General features: G+C 53.4%; 1 protein-coding gene across 2 annotated transcripts; it reads left to right on the plus strand.

The window, feature by feature from the left end:
- The first annotated feature begins 96 nt into the window (after positions 1-96).
- Positions 97-16042, plus strand: ndufv1 (NADH:ubiquinone oxidoreductase core subunit V1). 2 transcript variants are annotated; one of them, XM_068059825.1, is made up of 11 exons: positions 97-190; positions 4344-4456; positions 4745-4830; positions 5284-5454; positions 9482-9665; positions 10449-10638; positions 11067-11279; positions 11979-12145; positions 12668-12749; positions 15132-15277; positions 15767-16042. In XM_068059825.1, the coding sequence occupies exons 2-11, from the start codon at positions 4352-4354 to the stop codon at positions 15848-15850; spliced, it is 1428 nt and encodes a 475-aa protein (XP_067915926.1). In that variant the 5' UTR covers positions 97-190; positions 4344-4351; the 3' UTR covers positions 15851-16042. The 2 variants fall into 2 exon arrangements, with proteins under 2 accessions (XP_067915926.1, XP_067915927.1); XM_068059826.1 differs by having other exon boundaries at positions 107-178.
- The last annotated feature ends 6972 nt before the right edge of the window (positions 16043-23014 follow it).

Raw genomic sequence — 23014 nt, forward strand, 5'->3', positions numbered from 1 at the left:
CCTCCCGCGCTTCCCGGGGACGGTCTGCGCTGCCTCTGCTCCTATCAAAGATGGCGGGGAGCAGAGGGCTGCGCTGCTGAACGCATGCGCGGGCTGGGGTGGAAGTCTGGTTCTGAGGAATACTTCCGGGTGAGGTCTTGAGGAAGGCTTGCGGCTGCGGGAAGTTGTTTTGGGAGAGGTGAGATTGAAGGTGAGAGGCTGGGAAAGAGTAAAAGAGCAAATGGAAGAATTCAAGAGGGGGAGGTGGACAAGTATTATTCTGCTGCTCAGGGTTGGGGGTGTTATTCTGCTACTGAGGGAGTGGGGGTATTATTCTGCTGCTCAGGGAGTAGGGGGTATTATTCTGCTGCTCAGGGAGTAGGGGGTATTATTCTGCTGCTCAGGGAGTAGGGGGTATTATTCTGCTGCTCAGGGAGTAGGGGGTGTTATTCTGCTGCTCAGGGAGTGGGGGTATTATTCTGCTGCTCAGGGAGTAGGGGGTATTATTCTGCTGCTCAGGGTTGGGGGTGTTATTCTGCTGCTCGGGGTCAGGGGTATTATTTTGCTGCTCAGGGTCGGGGGTGTTATTCTGCTGCTCAGGGAGTGGGGGTATTATTCTGCTGCTCAGGGAGTAGGGGGTATTATTCTGCTGCTCAGGGTTGGGGGTGTTATTCTGCTGCTCGGGGTTAGGGGTATTATTTTGCTGCTCAGGGTTGGGGGTGTTATTCTGCTGCTCAGGGAGTGGGGGTATTATTGTGCTGCTCAGGGAGTAGGGGGTATTATTCTGCTGCTCAGGGTTGGGGGTGTTATTCTGCTGCTCAGGGAGTAGGGGGTATTATTCTGCTGCTCAGGGTTAGGGGTATTATTCTGCTGCTCAGGGTTGGGGGTGTTATTCTGCTGCTCGGGGAGTGGGGGTGTTATTCTGCTGCTCGGGGAGTGGGGGTGTTATTCTGCTGCTCGGGGAGTGGGGGTGTTATTCTGCTCGGAGTGGGGGTATTCTGCTGCTCAGGGAGTGGGGGTATTATTCTGCTGCTCGGAGTGGGGGTATTATTCTGCTGCTCAGGGAGTGGGGGTATTATTCTGCTGCTCAGGGAGTGGGGGTATTATTCTGCTGCTCAGGGAGTGGGGGTATTATTCTGCTGCTCAGGGAGTGGGGGTATTATTCTGCTGCTCAGGGAGTGGGGTTATTATTCTGCTGCTCAGGGAGTGGGGGTATTATTCTGCTGCTCAGGGAGTGGGGGTATTATTCTGCTGCTCGGAGTGGGGGTATTATTCTGCTGCTCAGGGTGTGGGGGGTATTATCCTGCTGCTCAGGGTGTGGGGGGTATTATCCTGCTGCTCAGGGTGTGGGGGGTATTATCCTGCTGCTCAGGGTGTGGGGGGTATTATCCTGCTGCTCAGGGTGTGGGGGGTATTATCCTGCTGCTCAGGGTGTGGAGGTATTATTCTGCTGCTCAGGGTGTGGAGGTATTATCCTGCTGCTCAGGGTGTGGGTGGTATTTGCTGCTCGGTGTGGAGGTATTATCCTGCTGCTCAGGGTGTGAGGGGTATTATCCTGCTGCTCAGGGTGTGGGGGTATTATCCTGCTGCTCAGGGTGTGGGAGGTATTATCTGCTGCTCAGGGTGTGGGAGGTATTCTCCTGCTGTTCAGGGTGGGGGGGGGGTGGGTGTTATTATCCTGCCGCTCACGCTATGGGGGTATTATTCTGCTGCTTGGTGGGTGGGGGGATTATTCTGCTCGGTGTTTTGGGGTATTATCCTGCTGCTCAGGGTGTGGAGGTATTATCCTGCTGCTCAGGGTGTGGGGGGTATTATCCTGCTGCTCAGGGTGTGGAGGTATTATCCTGCTGCTCAGGGTGTGGAGGTATTATCCTGCTGCTCAGGGTGTGGAGGTATTATCCTGCTGCTCAGGGTGTGGAGGTATTATCCTGCTGCTCAGGGTGTGGAGGTATTACCCTGCTGCTCAGGGTGTGGAGGCATTATCCTACTGCTCGGTGTGTGGGGTATTATCCTGCTGCTTAGGGTGAGGGTATAATCCTGCTGCTTAGGGTGAGGGTATTATCCTGCTGCTCGGGGTGCGGGGTATTATCCTGCTGTTCAGGGTGTGTGGGGTATTATCCTGCTGCTCAGGGTGTGTGGGGTATTATCCTGCTGCTCAGGGTGTGGCGGTATTATCCTGCTGCTCAGGGTGTGTGGTGTATTATCCTGCTGCTCAGGGTGTGTGGTGTATTATCCTGCTGCTCAGGGTGTGTGGTGTATTATCCTGCTGCTCAGGGTGTGTGGCGTATTATCCTGCTGCTCAGGGTGTGTGAGGTATTATCCTGCTGCTCAGGGTGTGTGGCGTATTATCCTGCTGCTCAGGGTGGGAGGTATTATCCTGCTGCTCAGGGTGTGGAGCTATTATCCTGCTGCTCAGGGTGTGTGGTGTATTATCCTGCTGCTCAGGGTGTGTGGCGTATTATCCTGCTGCTCAGGGTGGGAGGTATTATCCTGCTGCTCAGGGTGTGGAGGTATTATCCTGCTGCTCAGGGTGTGTGGTGTATTATCCTGCTGCTCATGGTGTGTGGTGTATTATCCTGCTGCTCAGGGTGTGTGGTGTATTATCCTGCTGCTCAGGGTGTGTGAGGTATTATCCTGCTGCTCAGGGTGGGGGGTATTATCCTGCTGCTCAGGGTGGGGGGTATTATCCTGCTGCTCAGGGTGGGAGGTATTATCCTGCTGCTCAGGGTGGGAGATATTATCCTGCTGCTCGGGGTGGGGGGTATTATCCTGCTGCTCGGGGTGTGGAGGTATTATCCTGCTGCTCGGGGTGGGGGGTATTATCCTGCTGCTCGGGGTGGGAGGTATTATCCTGCTGCTCGGGGTGGGAGGTATTATCCTGCTGCTCAGGGTGGGAGGTATTATCCTGCTGCTCAGGGTGGGAGGTATTATCCTGCTGCTCAGGGTGGGAGATATTATCCTGCTGCTCAGGGTGGGAGGTATTATCCTGCTGCTCAGGGTGTGGAGGTATTATCCTGCTGCTCAGGGTGTGGAGGTATTATCCTATTGCTCAGGGTGTGTGGTGTATTATCCTGCTGCTCAGGGTGTGTGGTGTATTATCCTGCTGCTCAGGGTGTGTGAGGTATTATCCTGCTGCTCAGGGTGGGGGGTATTATCCTGCTGCTCAGGGTGGGGGGTATTATCCTGCTGCTCAGGGTGGGAGGTATTATCCTGCTGCTCAGGGTGGGAGGTATTATCCTGCTGCTCAGGGTGGGGGGTATTATCCTGCTGCTCGGGGTGTGGAGGTATTATCCTGCTGCTTGGGGTGGGGGGTATTATCCTGCTGCTCAGGGTGGGAGGCATTATCCTGCTGCTCAGGGTGGGAGGTATTATCCTGCTGCTCAGGGTGGGAGGTATTATCCTGCTGCTCAGGGTGGGAGGTGTTATCCTGCTGCTCAGGGTGGGAGGTATTATCCTGCTGCTCAGGGTGGGAGGTATTATCCTGCTGCTCAGGGTGGGAGGTATTATCCTGCTGCTCAGGGTGTGGAGGTATTATCCTGCTGCTCAGGGTGGGAGGTATTATCCTGCTGCTCAGGGTGGGAGGTATTATCCTGCTGCTCAGGGTGGGAGGTATTATCCTGCTGCTCAGGGTGGGAGGTATTATCCTGCTGCTCAGGGTGGGAGGTATTATCCTGCTGCTCAAGGTGGGAGGTATTATCCTGCTGCTCAGGGTGTGGAGGTATTAGCCTGCTGCTCAGGGTGTGTGGTGTATTATCCTGCTGCTCGGTGTGTGGTGTATTATCCTGCTGCTCGGTGTGTGGTGTATTATCCTGCTGCTCAGGGTGGGGGGTATTATCCCGCCGCTCGGCGCGGAGGGGATTTGGCCGCCGCTCAGGCTGCGGAGGGAGGGGTAGTATTCTCATGATGGTTGGTGCAGCAGAACAGAGGAGGACTGAGCAGCCAATGGAATACCTTTGTAATAGAGGACACGCGGCAGCGAGCCTGTGCGTAGCTGGGTCCGACAGACACAATTCGGTGTCCTACTCCTCCGCTTACATCACAGACTCGAAGCTGCTTCTTATGAAACAGGCTCGAGGGGCCTGAATGGACTGTTCCTGCATAACAGACTCGAGGAGGGGCTGAATGGTCTCCTTCTGTGTTGTCACCTGTTTATGATTCAGTCTTTTGGATCACATAGGTTAAATGATAAATGTGTATATTTAATTACTGAATTTTTGTATAGATAAAGCACTTGTACAGTGTTAGAGGGGATCTCAGAACCTTTTATAGCAGCAGAGGGTCTTCAGAATGAATGAGGTTGAATTGACTGTTAGTTTGATTTTCTGTTCAATCACTGCCTGTCTGTCTCTCTCCCTCCTTGTTAGGGGTCTCGATGCTGGCTGTTAGGCAGATCCTGGGCAGCGGGCTCCGAGGGCCCATCTCCGCACAGGGAGCTGCCCTCTCCCTCGTCCGGTATACCTCCTCACCACCTCAGCAGGTAAGCCCGGCCTCCACAAGGCCTCGATTCCCTCCCTCACCTCGTTTCCGAGTTTAACGAGGTTGGGGTGCGCCCGCACGACTGAGGGATGCCCAAATTGTTTGTGCTGCGGCGGGATATTCGCCTGCTGGAGGCATCGGCTCGTCCCCATGGCTCGCTCGCTCTCCCTCTGTCACTCTCTTTTACCCCCTCTCCCTCTGTAATTGGAGGGATTGGGTGGGAGCAGAGGGAGGGGTCCGCCAGTGACCTGGGATCCTGATAATGTCTGTGCAACCTTGTTTCTCGCAGGACGCTCCACCCGCCAAGACGAAGTACGGACCTCTCAAAGATGAAGACCGAATCTTCACCAACCTGTACGGACGGCATGACTGGAGGTGAGACACGCTGGCAGCCGCTGGGCACAAATAGTGGGGGGGCTCCCCAGCCGAGGGGGCGGGGTCGATGGGGTGGGAGGGGGGGGTGCTGCCCGGGCGAGGTCGATGGGGAGGTTGCCCGGCCGAGGGGGCGGGGTTGATGTGGGGGTGGGGGGGGGGGGTGCTCCCCGGCCGAGGGGGCGAGGTCGATAGGGAGGCTCCCCGACTGAGGGGGCGGGGTCGATGGGGAGGCTCCCCGGCCGAGGGGGCGGGGTCGATGGGGAGGCTCCCCGGCCGAGGCTCCCCGGCCGAGGCTCCCCGGCCGAGGGGTCGGGGTCGATGGGTTAATGGGACGCTCCCTTTCTCACCCTGCTCCTTGGGACACTCTGGGTTCAGGCAGCTGCAGTTCTCTGTCCTCACCCCCTCCGAATTGCCTGCCATGTGTAACTCCTTCCTGCCTCTCTCTCCATCCAGGCTGAAGGGAGCACAGAGGCGTGGCGACTGGTACAAGACCAAGGAAATTCTGCTGAAGGGGGTGGACTGGATCCTGGGAGAGGTGAAGACGTCAGGCCTGCGGGGGAGGGGAGGAGCCGGATTCCCCACAGGAATGAAGTGGGGCTTCATGAACAAACCGTCTGACGGCAGGTATGTACCCGTCTCGGAGGGGGTCACCCAAGAATGCTCACTGTTCACACTGGGTATAAAGTGAGGGCACAATTCTTCGAGGGAGCTTTATTCTGTATCTAACCCCATTTATTATTTTTTCTTGTTTTTTTTCCCTTTTTTCAGGTGGCCTTTATACCCCAGGCCCCTTTGATATATTTGATGTCGAGGGAGCCTTTATTTCTCAGGCCCCCTTTATATACGTATTTATATTTTTAATATAACTTTATTGAAACAGATAAATAAACCAAAAACTCAAATTAAAATGCCATTTTCGGCATCGGCAATGCACTCCAGTCCTTGCGGTGCCCACCGGTCACGGAAGGCCTCAAGCGTACCGGCGGACATCACATGCTCCTCCAGGGATACCCGGGCACGAACGTAACCACGGAAGAGGGGCAGGCAGTCGGGGAGGACGGACCCCCCGACGGCCCGCAACCTGGACCTGTGAATTGCCACCTTGGCCAGGCCCAGGAGCAGACCGACGAGGAGATCCTCCTCCCGGCCCAAGCCCCTCCACACCGGGTGCCCAAAGATCAGGAGCGTGGGGCTGAAGTGCAGCCAGAACTTGAGGAGCAGCCCCTTCAGATACTCTCAGAGGGGCTGCAACCTCGCACACTCCGTATATACGTGGAACACGGACTCGTCCAGGCTGCAGAAAGTACAGACGGCCTGGGAGTCCGTGAACCTACTTAAAAGTCTATTGCACGGGACTGCTCTGTGCAGCACCCTCCACCCCAGGTCCCCGATGTAAAGGGGGAAGACTCCCGCGTAGACAGACCTCCATCGGGGTTTCCCCTCGCCGCCAGATGGCAACGCGGACCGCCAGGGCACGTCCGGCCAGCTGACGAGGGCGAGGAAGTGGAGAGTGTGCAGGAGCAGCCCGTACAGGAAACCCCTTCACGCCGATTGGAATGGCACGGAGGGCATTTCCGAGAGGTGGCTCGGGTTGTGCGGGACCGGCTCCCGAGGAGGGTTTCGGAGCCTGGGTCCGATGAGCATTTCCAGCCGAGCGGTGGTCAGCTCGGCCGGGGTCGCTCCGCACTCCCGAGCCCCCTCGCCACCCGCAGTGAGGGGCGTCCCAGGGGCTTCGGCTACTCCTCCACCCTGTCCCCGGCTTCGGCTGCCCGAGCAGCCGAGGCGCTCTCCTCCACCGGCAGGGGAGCGCCCTGACTGGAGGCGACCATGTTCCAGACTCGGAATAGATCCCGGTAAATGACAGGCAACCTCCTCAGAGAGGCGTGGCTAAAGGACTCCGCCACCTCACTGGCGATGGAATCATGATCGTCTTCAGTGCCTCACACCGAGTCCCCATCCTCCTCCGGATCGTCACTGCCAGCAGCCGACTCATCCAACATACACTGTGGGGCGGATGTCCCGGCCACGCCAGTTGGTCCCGCCTCCGTCACGATCCCACCCCCAGGATCGATGGCGGAGGAGTTCTCTCTGGGTTCCAGGATGGAACTGGAGCCTATGGACACCAGCAGCCCAGGATCCCCCCCCCCTCCAACTCCGTGCCCAGGCCAATGAGTGGTCCAGGGGAGTTGGAAGTTCCCGACTCCGGAAATCCAACTGGAGCCGAGACCGGAGGCGGAGAGAGGAGGCCATCTCCTGCTCCGCCAGCACCCAGAGGCCCAGCAGATGGGGCAAAATTTTCAATAATTATAACCGGGTCGGGTGCCTCCTGGTTGGTGGTGGATTTTGGCTGGGAGGGCTGACCCTTTGGGGCCTCGCCCTCCCCTTCACTCAGGGCACCCGACCCAGTGACAGAATGGGAAACCTCGCCCACCACAAGTAGGACTCCACATGTACAGGGGTCTCCCCCTCCCCTCCATTTTGAGGGGGATGGAGCTCCTGCTCAGGCTTTACAGACTTGATGGTGATGATGGTAGGGGGAACCTGGGGACCTGAAACAGGAGACAGCTCCCCTCCAACAGATGGGCCCTGCACCTCAGGGCACTGTGTTACCTCTGTGGAGGGGTGCCTTCTCCTCTTTGTCCCAGATGGGCACGGAGGCTCAGAGACCTCCATGTCATCAGAGGCTTCCGCACCCTCCTTTTGTTTTTGAGTTACTCTGGGCCTGAGCCCAGCCCTGGGACAGGTGGATTCCCTGCGAATAGGCCTTGGGCTGAGCTCAGGCTCAGGTTGTGTCATGGTGTCCAGGGGACACGCCTCTCGGTGTTTTTTTTCCCCCCACGCCTTCATTCCACCCAGACGGGCACCCCCTTCCCTTCTGGAGGCTGTGACAACCACAGCCTCCGGAACTGACTGAGCGGTGTCTGGAGGATGTGTGGGGGGGAGTGGGAGGAGGTGCAGTGGCGTCACCCTGGGCTGCCGAGGTGGAGTTGGCGGCTGGGAGGTTGGGGCAGTTCTTACGAACGTGCCCCACCCCCTTGCAGATATGGCACCCCACCCCATCCGAGGTCCAGAAGATGCGGTAGGCCGTCCCCTGGAACTCTACATTGAAATGGCCCTCCAAGACCACCTCCCACGCCAGCTATATAAATAGCTGACGGCGGAAGGAGTAGACCTGTCGGGGGGCTGTGCTCCCGAAGACCGAGCGGGATTGGGGTGATCCCTGACCTCACATCACCCAGGTGGTGCAGGTGGGGGAGGAGGAGCTCCCTGGGAATCAAGAGCGGGACGTTTGAAAGCTGAGCAGTGGCCCCCAGTGCGTCCATAGGCAGGTAATCCCCCCCCCCCCCACAATGAGCCATTTATTCAGGGCCAGGGACACGGCCCGCTCGGTCTTCAGAAAGAACACAGCCTTCCCGTACATCTTTGAGGCTGCAACAATGGCCGAGGGGCCGACAGTCTCACAGGCCTGTTGGAGTGGGGATAGCTCTTCACCCCATGGCTGGATGCTATCAACTTAAAGGGTGACGGGGTTGCGTGGGCAGCCACAGAGGCTGCAGCTGCATAGGTAGTAGAGGGCCCCACCACCGGTGATGAAGGGCTTGCCATGGGTCAAAGAGCTAAACCCACCCCAAATTGTCGGCTTGCAAACCGAATAACTTAAAAGATTCATAGGAAATATTGATTATCTATAAAAGACAAACAAACAACAGGTTAGGGGAGAGGCTGATGGTATAGAGAAGAGGGAAAGACAGGCTGTAAGGGATGACTTTCTTTTCCGGAGGTGGTGCACACAGCACACTTAAAACAGTCTTTCCCAGCACGCTTGGTCTTCTGGTTGGGGGAGGCGTCTTCACCTGGGTCAGCTGAAGCTGCCCAGGCACAATCTATCCCCTTCTGTCTCTTTAGCCAGGCAGCTTCATCTGATCCAGGCTGCGCAATTGGGGTGGGGAGGGAGCTTCCCTGTGTGCTTTTGCAGCAACACAGATTCCTGTTGAATTGGCAGCCCCATCCCTTGTTGTTCCAGCCACTTGTTCCTCCCCCAACAGTCCAAAGCAAAGGAAATTACTGGTGTTCAGCACCCACCTGCAGACAAAGCCTTGTTTCCAACAAAAAAATGTCTCTCTCTTTGCTGTGGTAGTGATTGTTGTTGAAGCTTTCCTTTGCTCAGTGTAGCTCCTCTCTCCACCTCAGCAACCTCCACCTGCCACCAGCACTGTCAGCTGAGGCTCGTTGCTGCAATCAGCAGTCAACACTCCAATTAGACAGCAGCCAACCTCATGCTGTATCTGTCCTGGGGAGTGTTTGATGGTGACAGTGTAGAGGGAGCTTTACTCTGTATCTAACCCCATGCTGTACCTGTCCTGGGGAGTGTTTGATGGTGACAGTGTAGAGGGAGCTTTACTCTGTATCTAACCCCGTGCTGTACCTGTCCTGGGGAGTGTTTGATGGGGACAGTGTAGAGGGAGCTTTACTCTGTATCTAACCCCGTGCTGTACCTGTCCTGGGAGTGTTTGATCCTGTGACACTGGGTATTGAGTGGGGTGGAGGGCCTGCTCTGTCAGGATGATCTCCGCCCCGGCCGGGATTGGAGCCTGGGATCCGTGTACATCGGTTGACTGACCTCTGTCTCTCTGCTCCCTGCCCTGTTCAGGCCCAAGTATCTGGTGGTCAATGCTGACGAGGGAGAGCCAGGAACATGCAAGGATCGCGAGATCATGAGGCACGATCCCCACAAGCTGATTGAGGGCTGCCTGATTGCAGGACGTTCAATGGGTGCTCAGGCTGCCTATATCTACATCAGGGGCGAGTTTTACAATGAAGCTTCAAATGTACAGGTCAGTCAGGCCTAGTACAGTGACCCTGGCCGCCTCCGACATCCCCGTGTCCTACCTGGCACCGAGTCCCATTCACCCATCACCCCCTTACTAGACCCCACTCCCACCTGCTCACTGAACACTGACTCCCAGTCTGTCTCGATTTTAACAATCTAATCCCACAGTTCGGATCCCTCCATGGCTGCCTCGCACCCCCCCCTCCCCGTGTCTGTAACTTCCCACGCACTCCCTATCTGTGTAATCTCCTCCAGCCCCTACGCCCCTCCCTATTTCTGTAACCTTCTCCAGCTCCAACAACCCACCGAGATCTTTGCGCTCCCTCAATTCCGGCCTCTTACCCATCCCCCGGTTCCCGTCTCCTCCACCATTGGCGGCCGTGTCTTCAGCTGCCCAGGCCCTAAGCTCTGGAATTCCCTCCCTAAACCTCTCCGCCTCCCCCTCTCCTCCTTTAAGACGTTCTTTAACCAATCTTTTGGTCACATGTCCGAATATCTCCTTTTTCGGCTTAGTGTGTAGTTTTGTTTGAGAATGCTTCGGTCAAGTGCCTTGGGAGGGTTTACTATGTTAAAGGCAGTATATAAGTGCCAATAGTTGATGATCCCTCTAGAACAGAGCAGGCTAAGAGATTTGAATGAGTTTATGTTTAAATTATAAAACTATAAAGAGTTGTCGTAGTGATTGGAGCAGAGTTAATTGAGTCTGTGGGCTAGGTATTGACCCCTGCCCTTCAAGGGTGAAAGGGAAGACTTTCTGACCCTTGTCTCTCTCCCGGCTTGATGGCAGGTGGCGATAAAGGAGGCGTACGAGGCAGGCCTGATTGGGAAGAACGCCTGTGGGTCCGGATATGACTTTGATGTGTTTGTGTTCCGAGGAGCCGGGGCGTATATCTGTGGGGAGGAGACGGCCCTGATCGAGTCACTGGAGGGAAAACAAGGCAAGCCCCGCCTGAAGCCCCCCTTCCCTGCTGACGTGGGTAAGCTTGCCTGGGAACATGGTGGGGGGGAGGGAGGGCGGTAAAGGGCTGGAGGGCGGGAAGGGGGAGGAGATGGAGGGGGAGCTGGTGGAGAGGGAAGGGGGTAGCAGGTGTGGAGAGGATCAGGCTGGGGCAGGGAGGACAGAAGTGAGGGAGTGGGTAGGAGGGTAGAGACAGAGAGGAACGGAGGGCAGGGATGGCAGAGTGGGGGGAGGGGGGAAGAGTGGAGAGCAGAGGGAGCGAGGGCTGTAGAGGGATGGACGGGGGGTAGAGGGGAAGGGATGAAGGGCAAGTGTAGGAATGCGAGGAGAGGGAGGGAGGTAGGAGATGTGTGAGATGACGAGTTGTCCTTCCTTGCTGTCCTGCGACCTTTGACCCTCTAACTCTTTTTCTCTTTTTTTCCCCCCCCCCCCCCCCCGCCTTCCCAGGCCTGTTTGGCTGCCCGACAACGGTCGCTAACGTGGAGACGGTGGCCGTCTCCCCCGCCATCTGCCGGCGCGGCGGCGCCTGGTTCCACAGTTTCGGGCGGGAGCGTAATTCCGGCACAAAGCTCTTCAACATCTCGGGCCACGTCAACAACCCCTGCACCGTGGAGGAGGAGATGTCCATCCCCCTGAAAGAGCTCATTGAGAGGCACGCCGGTAGGTGAGGGTGCAGGCTGCCCTGTCCGCTAGGCCGAGCTGTGCCTGTGGGGGGGTTGGGGGGTGGGGGGGGGGGGGTGACCTCTGACCTCCCGCAACCCGGTCAGATCGGGTGACCGACCTTGGCGCTCGGCCGGATGATGTTTCTGCTCCGTGTACGCGCTTGTGGTATGTTAGCTTTTGTTACCGAGGGATTGGAGTCGAAGAGTTAAGACATCATACTGCAATTCTACAGGGCATTGGCAAGACCACACCGGGAGTGGAATTCGAAACACAAACAGATCAGCCATGATTTTATTGAATGGCGGAGCCGGCTCGAGGGGCCGAACGGCCTCCCCCTTCTCCCATTTCCCATGTTCCTGAACCACATTGCTGTGGACCTGGAGTCACACGCAGGCCAGACCGGGCAAGCTTGGCAGATTTCCTTCCTGAAAGGGCGTTCATGGCCCAGGCTTGTTTTAACAGTAGTCCAGTAGTTTCACGGTCAACACTATTTACTGAACTGAATTTCAAATTCCACCAGCTGCCGTGGCGGGATTTGAATACAGGTCTGGGGACCGTTAGTCCGGGTCTCCGGATTAATAGACCGTGACGTGACCGCTCGGCTCCCGTTCCCATGTACTAAGCCGGGATGGGAGCCCGGACGTTTCTTGAGGTTTGAAATCTGCCCCTCACGTGCATGTTCTCTTTCCATGGCAGGTGGTGTTACCGGAGGTTGGGACAATCTCCTGGGAGTCATTCCAGGCGGCTCCTCCACCCCTATAATCCCAAAATCCGTTTGCGAAGACGTGATGATGGACTTTGACGCCCTCGTCCAGGCTCAGACTGCTTTAGGGACAGCAGCCGTCATTGTGATGGATAAATCGGTAGTGTCCTGTGATTCTTACTCTGTATCTAACCCCGTACTCTACCTGTCCTGGGAGTGTTTGATGGGGACAGTGTAGAGGGAGCTTTATTCTGTATCTAACCCCCGTACTGTTCCTGTCCTGGGAGTGTTTGATGGGGACAGTGTAGAGGGAGCTTTACTCTGTATCTAACCCCCGTACTGTTCCTGTCCTGGGAGTGTTTGATGGAGACAGTGTAGAGGGAGCTTTATTCTGTATCTAACCCCCGTACTGTTCCTGTCCTGGGAGTGTTTGATGGGGGACAGTGTGGAGGGAGCTTTACTCTGTATCTAACCCCTGTACTGTACCTGTCCTGGGAGTGTTTGATGGGGGACAGTGTGGAGGGAGCTTTACTCTGTATCTAACCCCCGTGCTGTACCTGTCCTGGGAGTGTTTGATGGGGGACGGTGTGGAGGGAGCTTTACTCTGTATCTAACCCCCGTGCTGGGACTGTTCGATTCATCACTCCTCAGACTGTAACCTTTGACCCTCTGCTCTCTCTAGTCGGACGTTATTCGCTGCATCGCACGTTTGCTGGAGTTTTACAAACACGAAAGCTGTGGACAGTGTACGCCTTGTCGGGAGGGTGAGTTCACCGAATCACAATGGTTGCAGCACAGAAGGAGGCCATTCGGCCCATCCTATCTGTGCTGGATCTCCGAAGGAATAGTGCCACTCCCCTGCCTTCTCCCCATCGCCCTGCACATTCTTCCTCTCCAGATAATTCTCCAATTGCCTTTTGAAAGCCTCAATTGAATCTGCCTTCACCACACTCTCAGGCAGTACATTCCAGGTCAGAAACACTCACTGCGGGAAAATATTTTTCCTCGTGTCACCTCTGCTTCTCTCACCAATCACCTTAAGTCAGTGTCCTCTGGTTTTCGATCCATCCCCCAGTGGGAACAGTTTCTCTCTATCTACTCTGTCCGGAACCCTCATGATTTTGAACACCTCGATCAGATCTCCTCTCAACTTCCTCTTCTCCAAGGAGAACAATCCCAGCTTCTCCAGTCTCTCCACATTGACTGAAATCCCTCATCCCTGGAACCATTATCGTGAATCTTTTCTGCACCCTCTCTAACGCCCTCACATCCTTCCTAAAGTGCGGAGCCCAGAACCCGACACAATACTCCAGTTGAGGCCGAACTAGTGTCTGATACAAGTTCAACATAACTTCCTTTTTACTCTATGTCCCTATTAATAAAGCCCAGGATACTGTATGCTTTATTAACTTCTCTTTCAACCTGTCCTGCCACCTTCAATGACTTATGTACAAATACACACAGGTTCCTCTGCTCCTGCACCCCCTTTAGAATTTCACCCTTTATTTTATATTGTCTCTCCATGTTCTTCCTACCAGAATGAATCCCTTCACATTTCTCTGCATTGAACTTCATCTGCCACCTGTCTTCCCATTGCACCTGTCTTTTTGTGGGATATGTCAAACATTCCTTGTTCCAGTCCTACTCAGGCCCCCTCCCCCATCTCTTTTTCCAGTACATTGATGACTGTATCGGTGCCGTTTCCTGCTCCCGCCCCGAACTGGAAAACTTTGCTTCTAATTTCCACCCTTCTCTCACCTTTACATGGTCCATCTCTGACACTTCCCTTCCCTTCCTCGCCTTCTCTATCTCCATCTCTGGTGATAGGTTGTCTACTAATATCCATTATAAGCCCACCGACTCCCACAGCTACCTGGACAACACTTCTTCACACCCTACCTCCTGTAAGGACTCCATTCCATTCTCCCAGTTTCTCCGTCTCTGACGCATCTGCTCTGATGATGCTACCTTCCATGACGGTGCTTCTGATATGTCTTCCTTTTTCCTCAACCGAGGATTCCCCCCCACTGTGGTTGACAGGGCCCTCAACCATGACCGGCCCATTTCCCACACCTCTACCCTCACCCCTTCCCCTCCCTCCCAGAACCGTGACAGAGTTCCCCGTGTCCTCACTTTCTACCCCATCAGCCTCCATATCCAAAGGATCATCCTCTGCCATTTCCGCCACCTCCAGCGTGATGCCACTACCAAACGGATCTTCCCCTCCTTTCCCCTGTCAGCATTCCGAAGGGATCGTTCCCTCTGTGACGCCCTGGTCCACTCTTCCATTACCCCCACCACCTCATCCCCGTCCCATGGCACCTTCCCCTGCAATCGCAGGAGGTGTAATACCTGTCCATTTACCTCCTCTCTCCTCACTATCCCAGGCTCCAAACACTCCTTTCAGGTGAAACAGTGATTTACTGGTACTTTCAATGTAGTAAAAAATGTCCCCTCACCACCTCCTCTGGTTCTTTTACCTGTTATCTTAAATCTGTGCCCCTCTGGTTACCGACCCTCCTGCCACTGGAAACAGTTTCTCATTTACTCCATCGAAACCCCCTCGACATTCTGAACGTCCGGATTAAATCCCATCTGAACCTTCTCTGCTGCAGGAACAATCCCAGCTTCTCCAGTCTCTCCACATGAACTGAAGTCCCTCATCCCTGGGACCATTATTGTCAATCTCTTCAGCACTCTCTCCAAGGCCTCGATATCCTTCCTTACGTGTGGTGACCAGAACGGAGACACTACTCCATCTGGGACCTTTAGTTAAAGGGTTTGAAGAACAAACTTGCTTGCTTTTGTACTCTTGTGATCTACAGGTCGATGAGTGACGTGCAGAGAGCTTGGACGTTCCCATTCCAAGGTGGAAGGGGGCTGTTCCATACCTCAATAGGTATCACATTGAGGAGTGGCCTTGTCAGAGGGGATGATGCCTGGGATCTTCCTGTGATGAGTGTGGGTCTCAGCACGTGCAGAGTGTAACATGAGCTAACGCAGCACAAGGTCTAAAGTGGCATGTGTTCATTCAGGTCGTGACCCACCTCCTCCCCGCCCGGGTAGTGGGCACCTCGGAGCCCCCCCCCCCCCCCCCATCCTCGCACCCCTCGATCCTGACCTCTGCGCCTCTCTATCTCCTCCAGGTGTGGACTGGATGAACCAGATGATGTGGCGTTTTGTGAAGGGAAATGCTCGTCCAGCCGAGATTGACATGCTCTGGGAGATCAGCAAGCAGATCGAAGGACACACCATCTGCGCCCTGGGTGATGGAGCAGCGTGGCCCGTACAGGTATAACTCCCATCCACTGGGGAAGTGAGTCCTGACTCCCCCTGATGTGACAGTGCGTGGCCTGTACAGGTATAACTCCCATCCGCTGGGGAAGTGAGTCCCGACTCCCCGAGATGTGACAGTGCGTGGCCCGTACAGGTATAACTCCCATCCACTGGGGACGTGAGTCCCGACTCCCTGGCGCAGTGGTTAGCACCGCAGCCTCACAGCTCCAGCGACCCGGGTTCAATTCTGGGTACTGCCTGTGTGGAGTTTGCAAGTTCTCCCTGTGTCTGCGTGGGTTTCCTCCCCCATGCCAAAGACTTGCAGGTTGGTAGGTAAATTGGCCATTATAAATTGCCCCTAGTATAGGTAGGTGGTACTCTCTCTCTCTCTCTCGCGCCCTCATGCCCCCTCTGTTGCTCTCTCACTCGCGCCCCTCTCTCTCTCTACCCTGCAGTTTTCCATGCTCCCTCCTCCTGACGGTGATGTTTTCTCTCGCTGCTCCAGGGTTTAATCCGACACTTCCGGCCAGAGATGGAGAAGAGAATCAAATCCTTCCGGGAGGGCGGAGCGGTGGAAGCTGCGATGTGAGGGTACCATCAGGATGAAGATCTGCTGGAACAGCTCACAAAGCCGTGTGTGGGCTCGGCTGTGTGTGTGATTTATTTATAGATGATGGGCAGGATTGGGTTCTGAACTCTCTTAACTTGTATCCGTTCCCGTGTCGGGACTGCTTGTCTGAAGCGTATAAACTTGCCAGTAAAATTCTTATAGTTGAACACACTGCCTGTGTAACTGTTTAGTTTAACATGGACATCAGATTGAATTCGTTTCATAATAGCTTGTCCAGTTCAACAGGTTCCCTTGAAGTTGGGAAATATCTGTCCAGTGAATCCATTTGCGGTTTGGTGGTTTGGGTTAATGGTTAATTTAAGATTGATATGAATTACTAGTTAGTTTAATATAGGGAGACAATAAGGTCCTTTAACTGGAATGTGCAATTAGTGGTTAGTGCAATGAAACATGAGTAATAGGGATATGAGAATACTAGTTAGTTACTAGTTAGGGTATTTGGGGTGTGTGTCAGTATTTACAGGGGGGTCCCCGGGGATTGTGTCAGTATTCACAGGGGGAGTGTGTCAGTATTTACTGGGGGAGTGTGTCAGTATTTACTGGGGGGGTCCCCGAGGGGTGTGTCAGTATTCACAGGGGGAGTGTGTCAGTATTTACTGGGGGAGTGTGTCAGTATTTACTGGGGGGGTCCCCGAGGGGTGTGTCAGTATTCACAGGGGGAGTGTGTCAGTATTTACTGGGGGGGTCCCCGGGGATTGTGTCAGTATTCACAGGGGGAGTGTGTCAGTATTTACAGGGGGAGTGTGTCAGTATTTACTGGGGGGTCCCCGGGGATTGTGTCAGTATTCACAGGGGGAGTGTGTCAGTATTTACAGGGGGAGTGTGTCAGTATTTACTGGGGGGTCCCCGGGGATTGTGTCAGTATTCACAGGGGGAGTGTGTCAGTATTTACTGGGGGGTCCCCGGGGATTGTGTCAGTATTCACAGGGAGAGTGTGTCAGTATTTACTGGGGTTCCCCGGGGAGTGTGTCAGTATTCACAGGGGGAGTGTGTCAGTATTTACTGGGGGGTCCCCGGGGAGTGTGTCAGTATTCACAGGGGGAGTGTGTCAGTATTTACTGGGGGGTCCCCGAGGGGTGTGTCAGTATTCACAGGGGGAGTGTGTCAGTATTTACTGGGGGGTCCCCGGGGATTGTGTCAGTATTCACAGGGGGAGTGTGTCAGTATTTACAGGGGGGTCCCCGGGGATTGTGTCAGTATTCACAGGGGGAGTGTGTCAGTATTTACTGGGGGGTCCCCAGGAAGTGTGTCAGTATTCACAGGGGGAGTGTGTCAGTATTTACTGGGGTTCCCCGGGGAGTGTGTCAGTATTCACAGGGGGAGTGTGTCTGTATTTACGGGGGGTCCCCGGGGAGTGTGTCAGTATTCACAGGGGGAGTGTCAGTATTTACGGGGGGTCCCCGGGGAAAGTGTCAGTATTCACAGGGGGAGTGTGTCTGTATTTACGGGGGGTCCCCGGGGAGTGTGTCAGTATTTACAGGAGGGTCCCCGGGGAGTGTGTCGGTATTTACAGGGGGACCCCAGGGAGTGTGTCAGTATTTACAGGGGGTCCCTGGGGATTGTGTTGGTATTTACAGGGGTCCCCAGGGAGTGTGTCAGTATTTACAGGAGGGTCCCCGGGGTGTGTGTCAGTATTTTGCAGGCAGGAAGTGCTCCAGATTGCCCAGCCAATCCCGTGCTGTACCTGTCCTGGGAGTGTTTGATGGGGACAGTGTAGCGGGAGCTTTACTCAGTATCTAACCCCCGTACTGTACCTGTCCTGGGAGTGTGTGATGGGGACAGTGTAGAGGGAGCTTTACTCTGTATCTAACCCCCGTACTGTACCTGTCCTGGGAGTGTTTGATGGGGACAGTGTAGAGGGAGCTTTACTCAGTATCTAACCCCCGTACTGTACCTGTCCTGGGAGTGTTTGATGGGGACAGTGTAGCGGGAGCTTTACTCAGTATCTAACCCCCGTACTGTACCTGTCCTGGGAGTGTTTGATGAGGACAGTGTAGAGGGAGCTTTACTCTGTATCTAACCCCCGTACTGTACCTGTCCCTGGGAGTGTTTGATGGGACAGTGCAGAGGGAGCTTTACTCCGTATCTAACCCCATTTTTTTTTTTCATGTCGAGGGGCCCTTTATTTCTCAGGCCCCCTTTATATAGATATTTATATTTTTAAAATAACTTTATTAAAGACAGATAAATAAACAAAAAACTCAAATTAAAATGCCATTCTCGGCGTTGACAATGCACTCCAATCCCTGCGGTGCCCACCGGTCGCGGAAGGCCTCAAGCGTACCGGCGGACACCGCATGCTCCTTCTCCAGGGACACCCAGGCGCGAACGTAACCGTGGAAGAGGGGCAGGCAATCGGGGAGGACGGACCCCCCCGATGGCCCGCAGCCTGGACCTGTGAATTGCCACCTTGGCCAAGCCCAGGAGCAGACCGACGAGGAGATCCTCCTCCCGGCCCAAGCCCCTTTGCACCGGGTGCCCAAAGATCAGGAGCGTGGGGCTGAAGTGCAGCCAGAACTTGAGCAGCCCCTTCAGATACTCAAAGAGGGGCTGCAACCTCGCACACTCCGTACAGACGTTGAACACGGACTCGTCCAGGCTGCAGAAAGTACAGGCGGCCTGGGAGTCCGTGAACCTACTTAAAAGCCTATTGCACGGGACTGCTCTGTGCAGCACCCTCCATCCCAGGTCCCCGATGTAAAGAGGGAGTCACTCTGTCAGTGATCCTGTTTAAAGAGGGAGTCATAGAATCACTGACAAATAGACTCCCTCTTTAAGCAGGATCATTGACAGAGAGACTCTCTTTAAACAGGATCACTGACAGAGAAACGTCCTCTTTAAACAGGATCACTGACAGAGATGTTCAAGTAATTGTACACACTGTCTCCCTGACACTCACTTTCTGTGTTCCAGTAATTGTTCAAACTGTGTCCCTCACACTCTCACTCTCCATATTCCAGTAATTGATGTCACATCCAGAGACATTTTTCTTCCCACCCAGTGGCATATATCTTCAGCACAGGGACACTTCACCTATGAAGCAAATGAATTAGATTGATGGGCAATCCTAAGACTCAAATGTAAATTATTTGCAGGAGTCAATTAATTGCCTTTTCATGCTTAAGATATTGTATATTTTATTTAAAGAGGGAGTCTCTCTGCGAGTGATCCTGTTTAAAGAGAGAGTCTCTTTGTCAGTGATCCTGTTTAAAGAGAGAGTCTCTTTGTCAGTGATTCTGTTTAAAGAGGGAGACAGTGTGTACAATTACCGGAATGTGGAGAGTGAGAGTGTGAGGGACACAGTGGGTACAATTACTGGAACAAGGAAAGTGAGAGTGTGCGGGACACAGTGTGTACAATTACAAGAACATGGAGAGTGAGAGTGAGTGGGACACAGTGTGTACAATTACTGGAATATGGAGAGTGAGAGTGCAGGGACACAGTGTGTACAATTACTGGAACATGATGAGTGAGAGTGTGGGGACACAGTGTATACAATTACTGGAACATGGAGACTGAGAGTGTGAGGACACAGTGTGTGCAATTACTGGAACATGGAGAGTGAGAGTGTGAGGACACAGTGTGTGCAATTACTGGAATATGGAGAGTGAGAGTGTGAGGGACACAGTGCGTACAATTACCGGTACAGGGAGAGTGAGTGTGTGGGGATACAGTGTGTACAATTACTGGAACAGAGAGAGTGCGAGTGTGGGGACACAGTGACTACAATTACTGGAACATGGAGAGTGAGAGTGTGGGGACACAGAGTGTACAATTACTGGAACATGGAGAGTGAACGTGTGAGGACACAATGTGTACAATTACTAGAACATGGAGACTGAGAGTGTGGGGACACAATGTGTACAATTACCGGAACATGGAGAGTGAGTGTGTGAGGACACAGAGTGTACAATTACTGGAGCATTGGGAGTGCGAGTGTAGGGACACACTGTGCACAATTACTGGAACATGGAGAGTGAGAGTGTGGGGACACAGTGTGTAAAATTACAGGAACAGGGAGGGTGAGAGTGTGGGGACACAGTGAGTACAATTACTGAACATGGAGATTGAGAGTGTGGGGACACCGTGTGTACAATTACTGGAACATGGAGAGTGAGAGTGTGCGGGACACAGTGTGTACAATTACTGGAACATGGTGAGTGAGAGTGTGGGGACACAGTGTGCACAATTACTGAACATGGAGAGTGAGAGTGTGTGGGACACAGTGTGTACAATTACTGGAACATGGAGAGTGAGAGTGTGGGGACACAGTGTGTACAATTACTGGAATATGGAGAGTGAGAGTGTGGGGACACAGTGCGTGAAATTTCTAGAATATGGAGAGTGAGAGTGTGAGGGACACTGCGTACAATTACCGGAACATGGAGAGTGAGAGTGTGAGGGACACAGTGCGTACAATTACCGGAACATGGAGAGTGAGAGTGTGATGACACAATGTGTACAATTACTGGAACATGGAGAGTGAGAGTGTGGGGACACAGTGTGTACAATTACTGGAACATGGAGAGTGAGAGTGTGGGGACACAGTGTGTACAATTACTGGAACATGGAGAGTGAGAGTGTGGGGACACAGTGTGTACAATTACTGGAACATGGAGAGTGAGAGTGTGGGGACACAGTGTGTACAGTTACTAGAACATGGAGAGTGAGAGTGTGAGGGATACAGTGTGTACAATTACAGGAACATGGAGAGTGAGAGTGTGGGGACACAGTGTGTACAATTACTGGAACATGGAGAGTGAGAGTGGGGATACAGTGTGTACAATTACTGGAACATGGAGAGTGAGAGTGTGGGGACACAGTGTGTACAATTACTGGAACATGGAGCGTGAGAGTGTGGGGACACAGTGTGTACAATTACAGGAACATGGAGAGTGAGAGTGTGGGGACACAGTGTGTACAATTACTGGAACATGGAGAGTGAGAGTGTGGGGATACAGTGTGTACAATTACTGGAATATGGAGAGTGAGAGTGTGGGGACACAGTGTACAATTACAGGAACATGGAGAGTGAGAGTGTGGGGACACAGTGTGTACAATTACAGGAACATGGAGAGTGAGAGTGTGGGGATACAGTGTGTACAATTACTGGAATATGGAGAGTGAGAGTGTGAGGACACAGTGTGTGCAATTACTGGAACATGGAGAGTGAGAGTGTGAGGACACAGTGTGTGCAATTACTGGAATATGGAGAGTGAGAGTGTGAGGGACACAGTGCGTACAATTACTGGAACATGACGAGTGAGAGTGTGGGGATACAGTGTGTACAATTACTGGAACATGGTGAGTGAGAGTGTGAGGACACAGTGTGTGCAATTACTGGAATATGGAGAGTGAGAGTGTGAGGACACAGTGTGTGCAATTACTGGAATATGGAGAGTGAGAGTGTGAGGGACACAGTGTGTGCAATTACTGGAACATGGAGAGTGAGAGTGTGAGGACACAGTGTGTACAATTACTGGAACAGAGAGTGAGAGTGTGAGGACACAGTGTGTGCAATTACTGGAACATGGAGAGTGAGAGTGTGAGGACACAGTGTGTGCAATTACTGGAACAGGGAGAGTGAGAGTGTGAGGACACAGTGTGTGCAATTACTGGAACATGGAGAGCGAGAGTGTGAGGACACAGTGTGTGCAATTACTGGAATATGGAGAGTGAGAGTGTGGGGACACAGAGTGTACAATTACTGGAACATGGAGAGTGAACGTGTGAGGACACAATGTGTACAATTACTAGAACATGGAGACTGAGAGTGTGGGGACACAATGTGTACAATTACCGGAACATGGAGAGTGAGTGTGTGAGGACACAGAGTGTACAATTACTGGAGCATTGGGAGTGCGAGTGTAGGGACACACTGTGCACAATTACTGGAACATGGAGAGTGAGAGTGTGGGGACACAGTGTGTAAAATTACAGGAACAGGGAGGGTGAGAGTGTGGGGACACAGTGAGTACAATTACTGAACATGGAGATTGAGAGTGTGGGGACACCGTGTGTACAATTACTGGAACATGGAGAGTGAGAGTGTGCGGGACACAGTGTGTACAATTACTGGAACATGGTGAGTGAGAGTGTGGGGACACAGTGTGCACAATTACTGAACATGGAGAGTGAGAGTGTGTGGGACACAGTGTGTACAATTACTGGAACATGGAGAGTGAGAGTGTGGGGACACAGTGTGTACAATTACTGGAATATGGAGAGTGAGAGTGTGGGGACACAGTGCGTGAAATTTCTAGAATATGGAGAGTGAGAGTGTGAGGGACACTGCGTACAATTACCGGAACATGGAGAGTGAGAGTGTGAGGGACACAGTGCGTACAATTACCGGAACATGGAGAGTGAGAGTGTGATGACACAATGTGTACAATTACTGGAACATGGAGAGTGAGAGTGTGGGGACACAGTGTGTACAATTACTGGAACATGGAGAGTGAGAGTGTGGGGACACAGTGTGTACAATTACTGGAACATGGAGAGTGAGAGTGTGGGGACACAGTGTGTACAATTACTGGAACATGGAGAGTGTGAGTGTGGGGACACAGTGTGTACAGTTACTAGAACATGGAGAGTGAGAGTGTGAGGGATACAGTGTGTACAATTACAGGAACATGGAGAGTGAGAGTGTGGGGACACAGTGTGTACAATTACTGGAACATGGAGAGTGAGAGTGGGGATACAGTGTGTACAATTACTGGAACATGGAGAGTGAGAGTGTGGGGACACAGTGTGTACAATTACTGGAACATGGAGCGTGAGAGTGTGGGGACACAGTGTGTACAATTACAGGAACATGGAGAGTGAGAGTGTGGGGACACAGTGTGTACAATTACTGGAACATGGAGAGTGAGAGTGTGGGGATACAGTGTGTACAATTACTGGAATATGGAGAGTGAGAGTGTGGGGACACAGTGTACAATTACAGGAACATGGAGAGTGAGAGTGTGGGGACACAGTGTGTACAATTACAGGAACATGGAGAGTGAGAGTGTGGGGATACAGTGTGTACAATTACTGGAATATGGAGAGTGAGAGTGTGAGGACACAGTGTGTGCAATTACTGGAACATGGAGAGTGAGAGTGTGAGGACACAGTGTG

Source organism: Heterodontus francisci, chromosome 28 (genome assembly GCF_036365525.1).
Source record: "Heterodontus francisci isolate sHetFra1 chromosome 28, sHetFra1.hap1, whole genome shotgun sequence".
Taxonomy (NCBI): Eukaryota; Metazoa; Chordata; class Chondrichthyes; order Heterodontiformes; family Heterodontidae; genus Heterodontus; species Heterodontus francisci.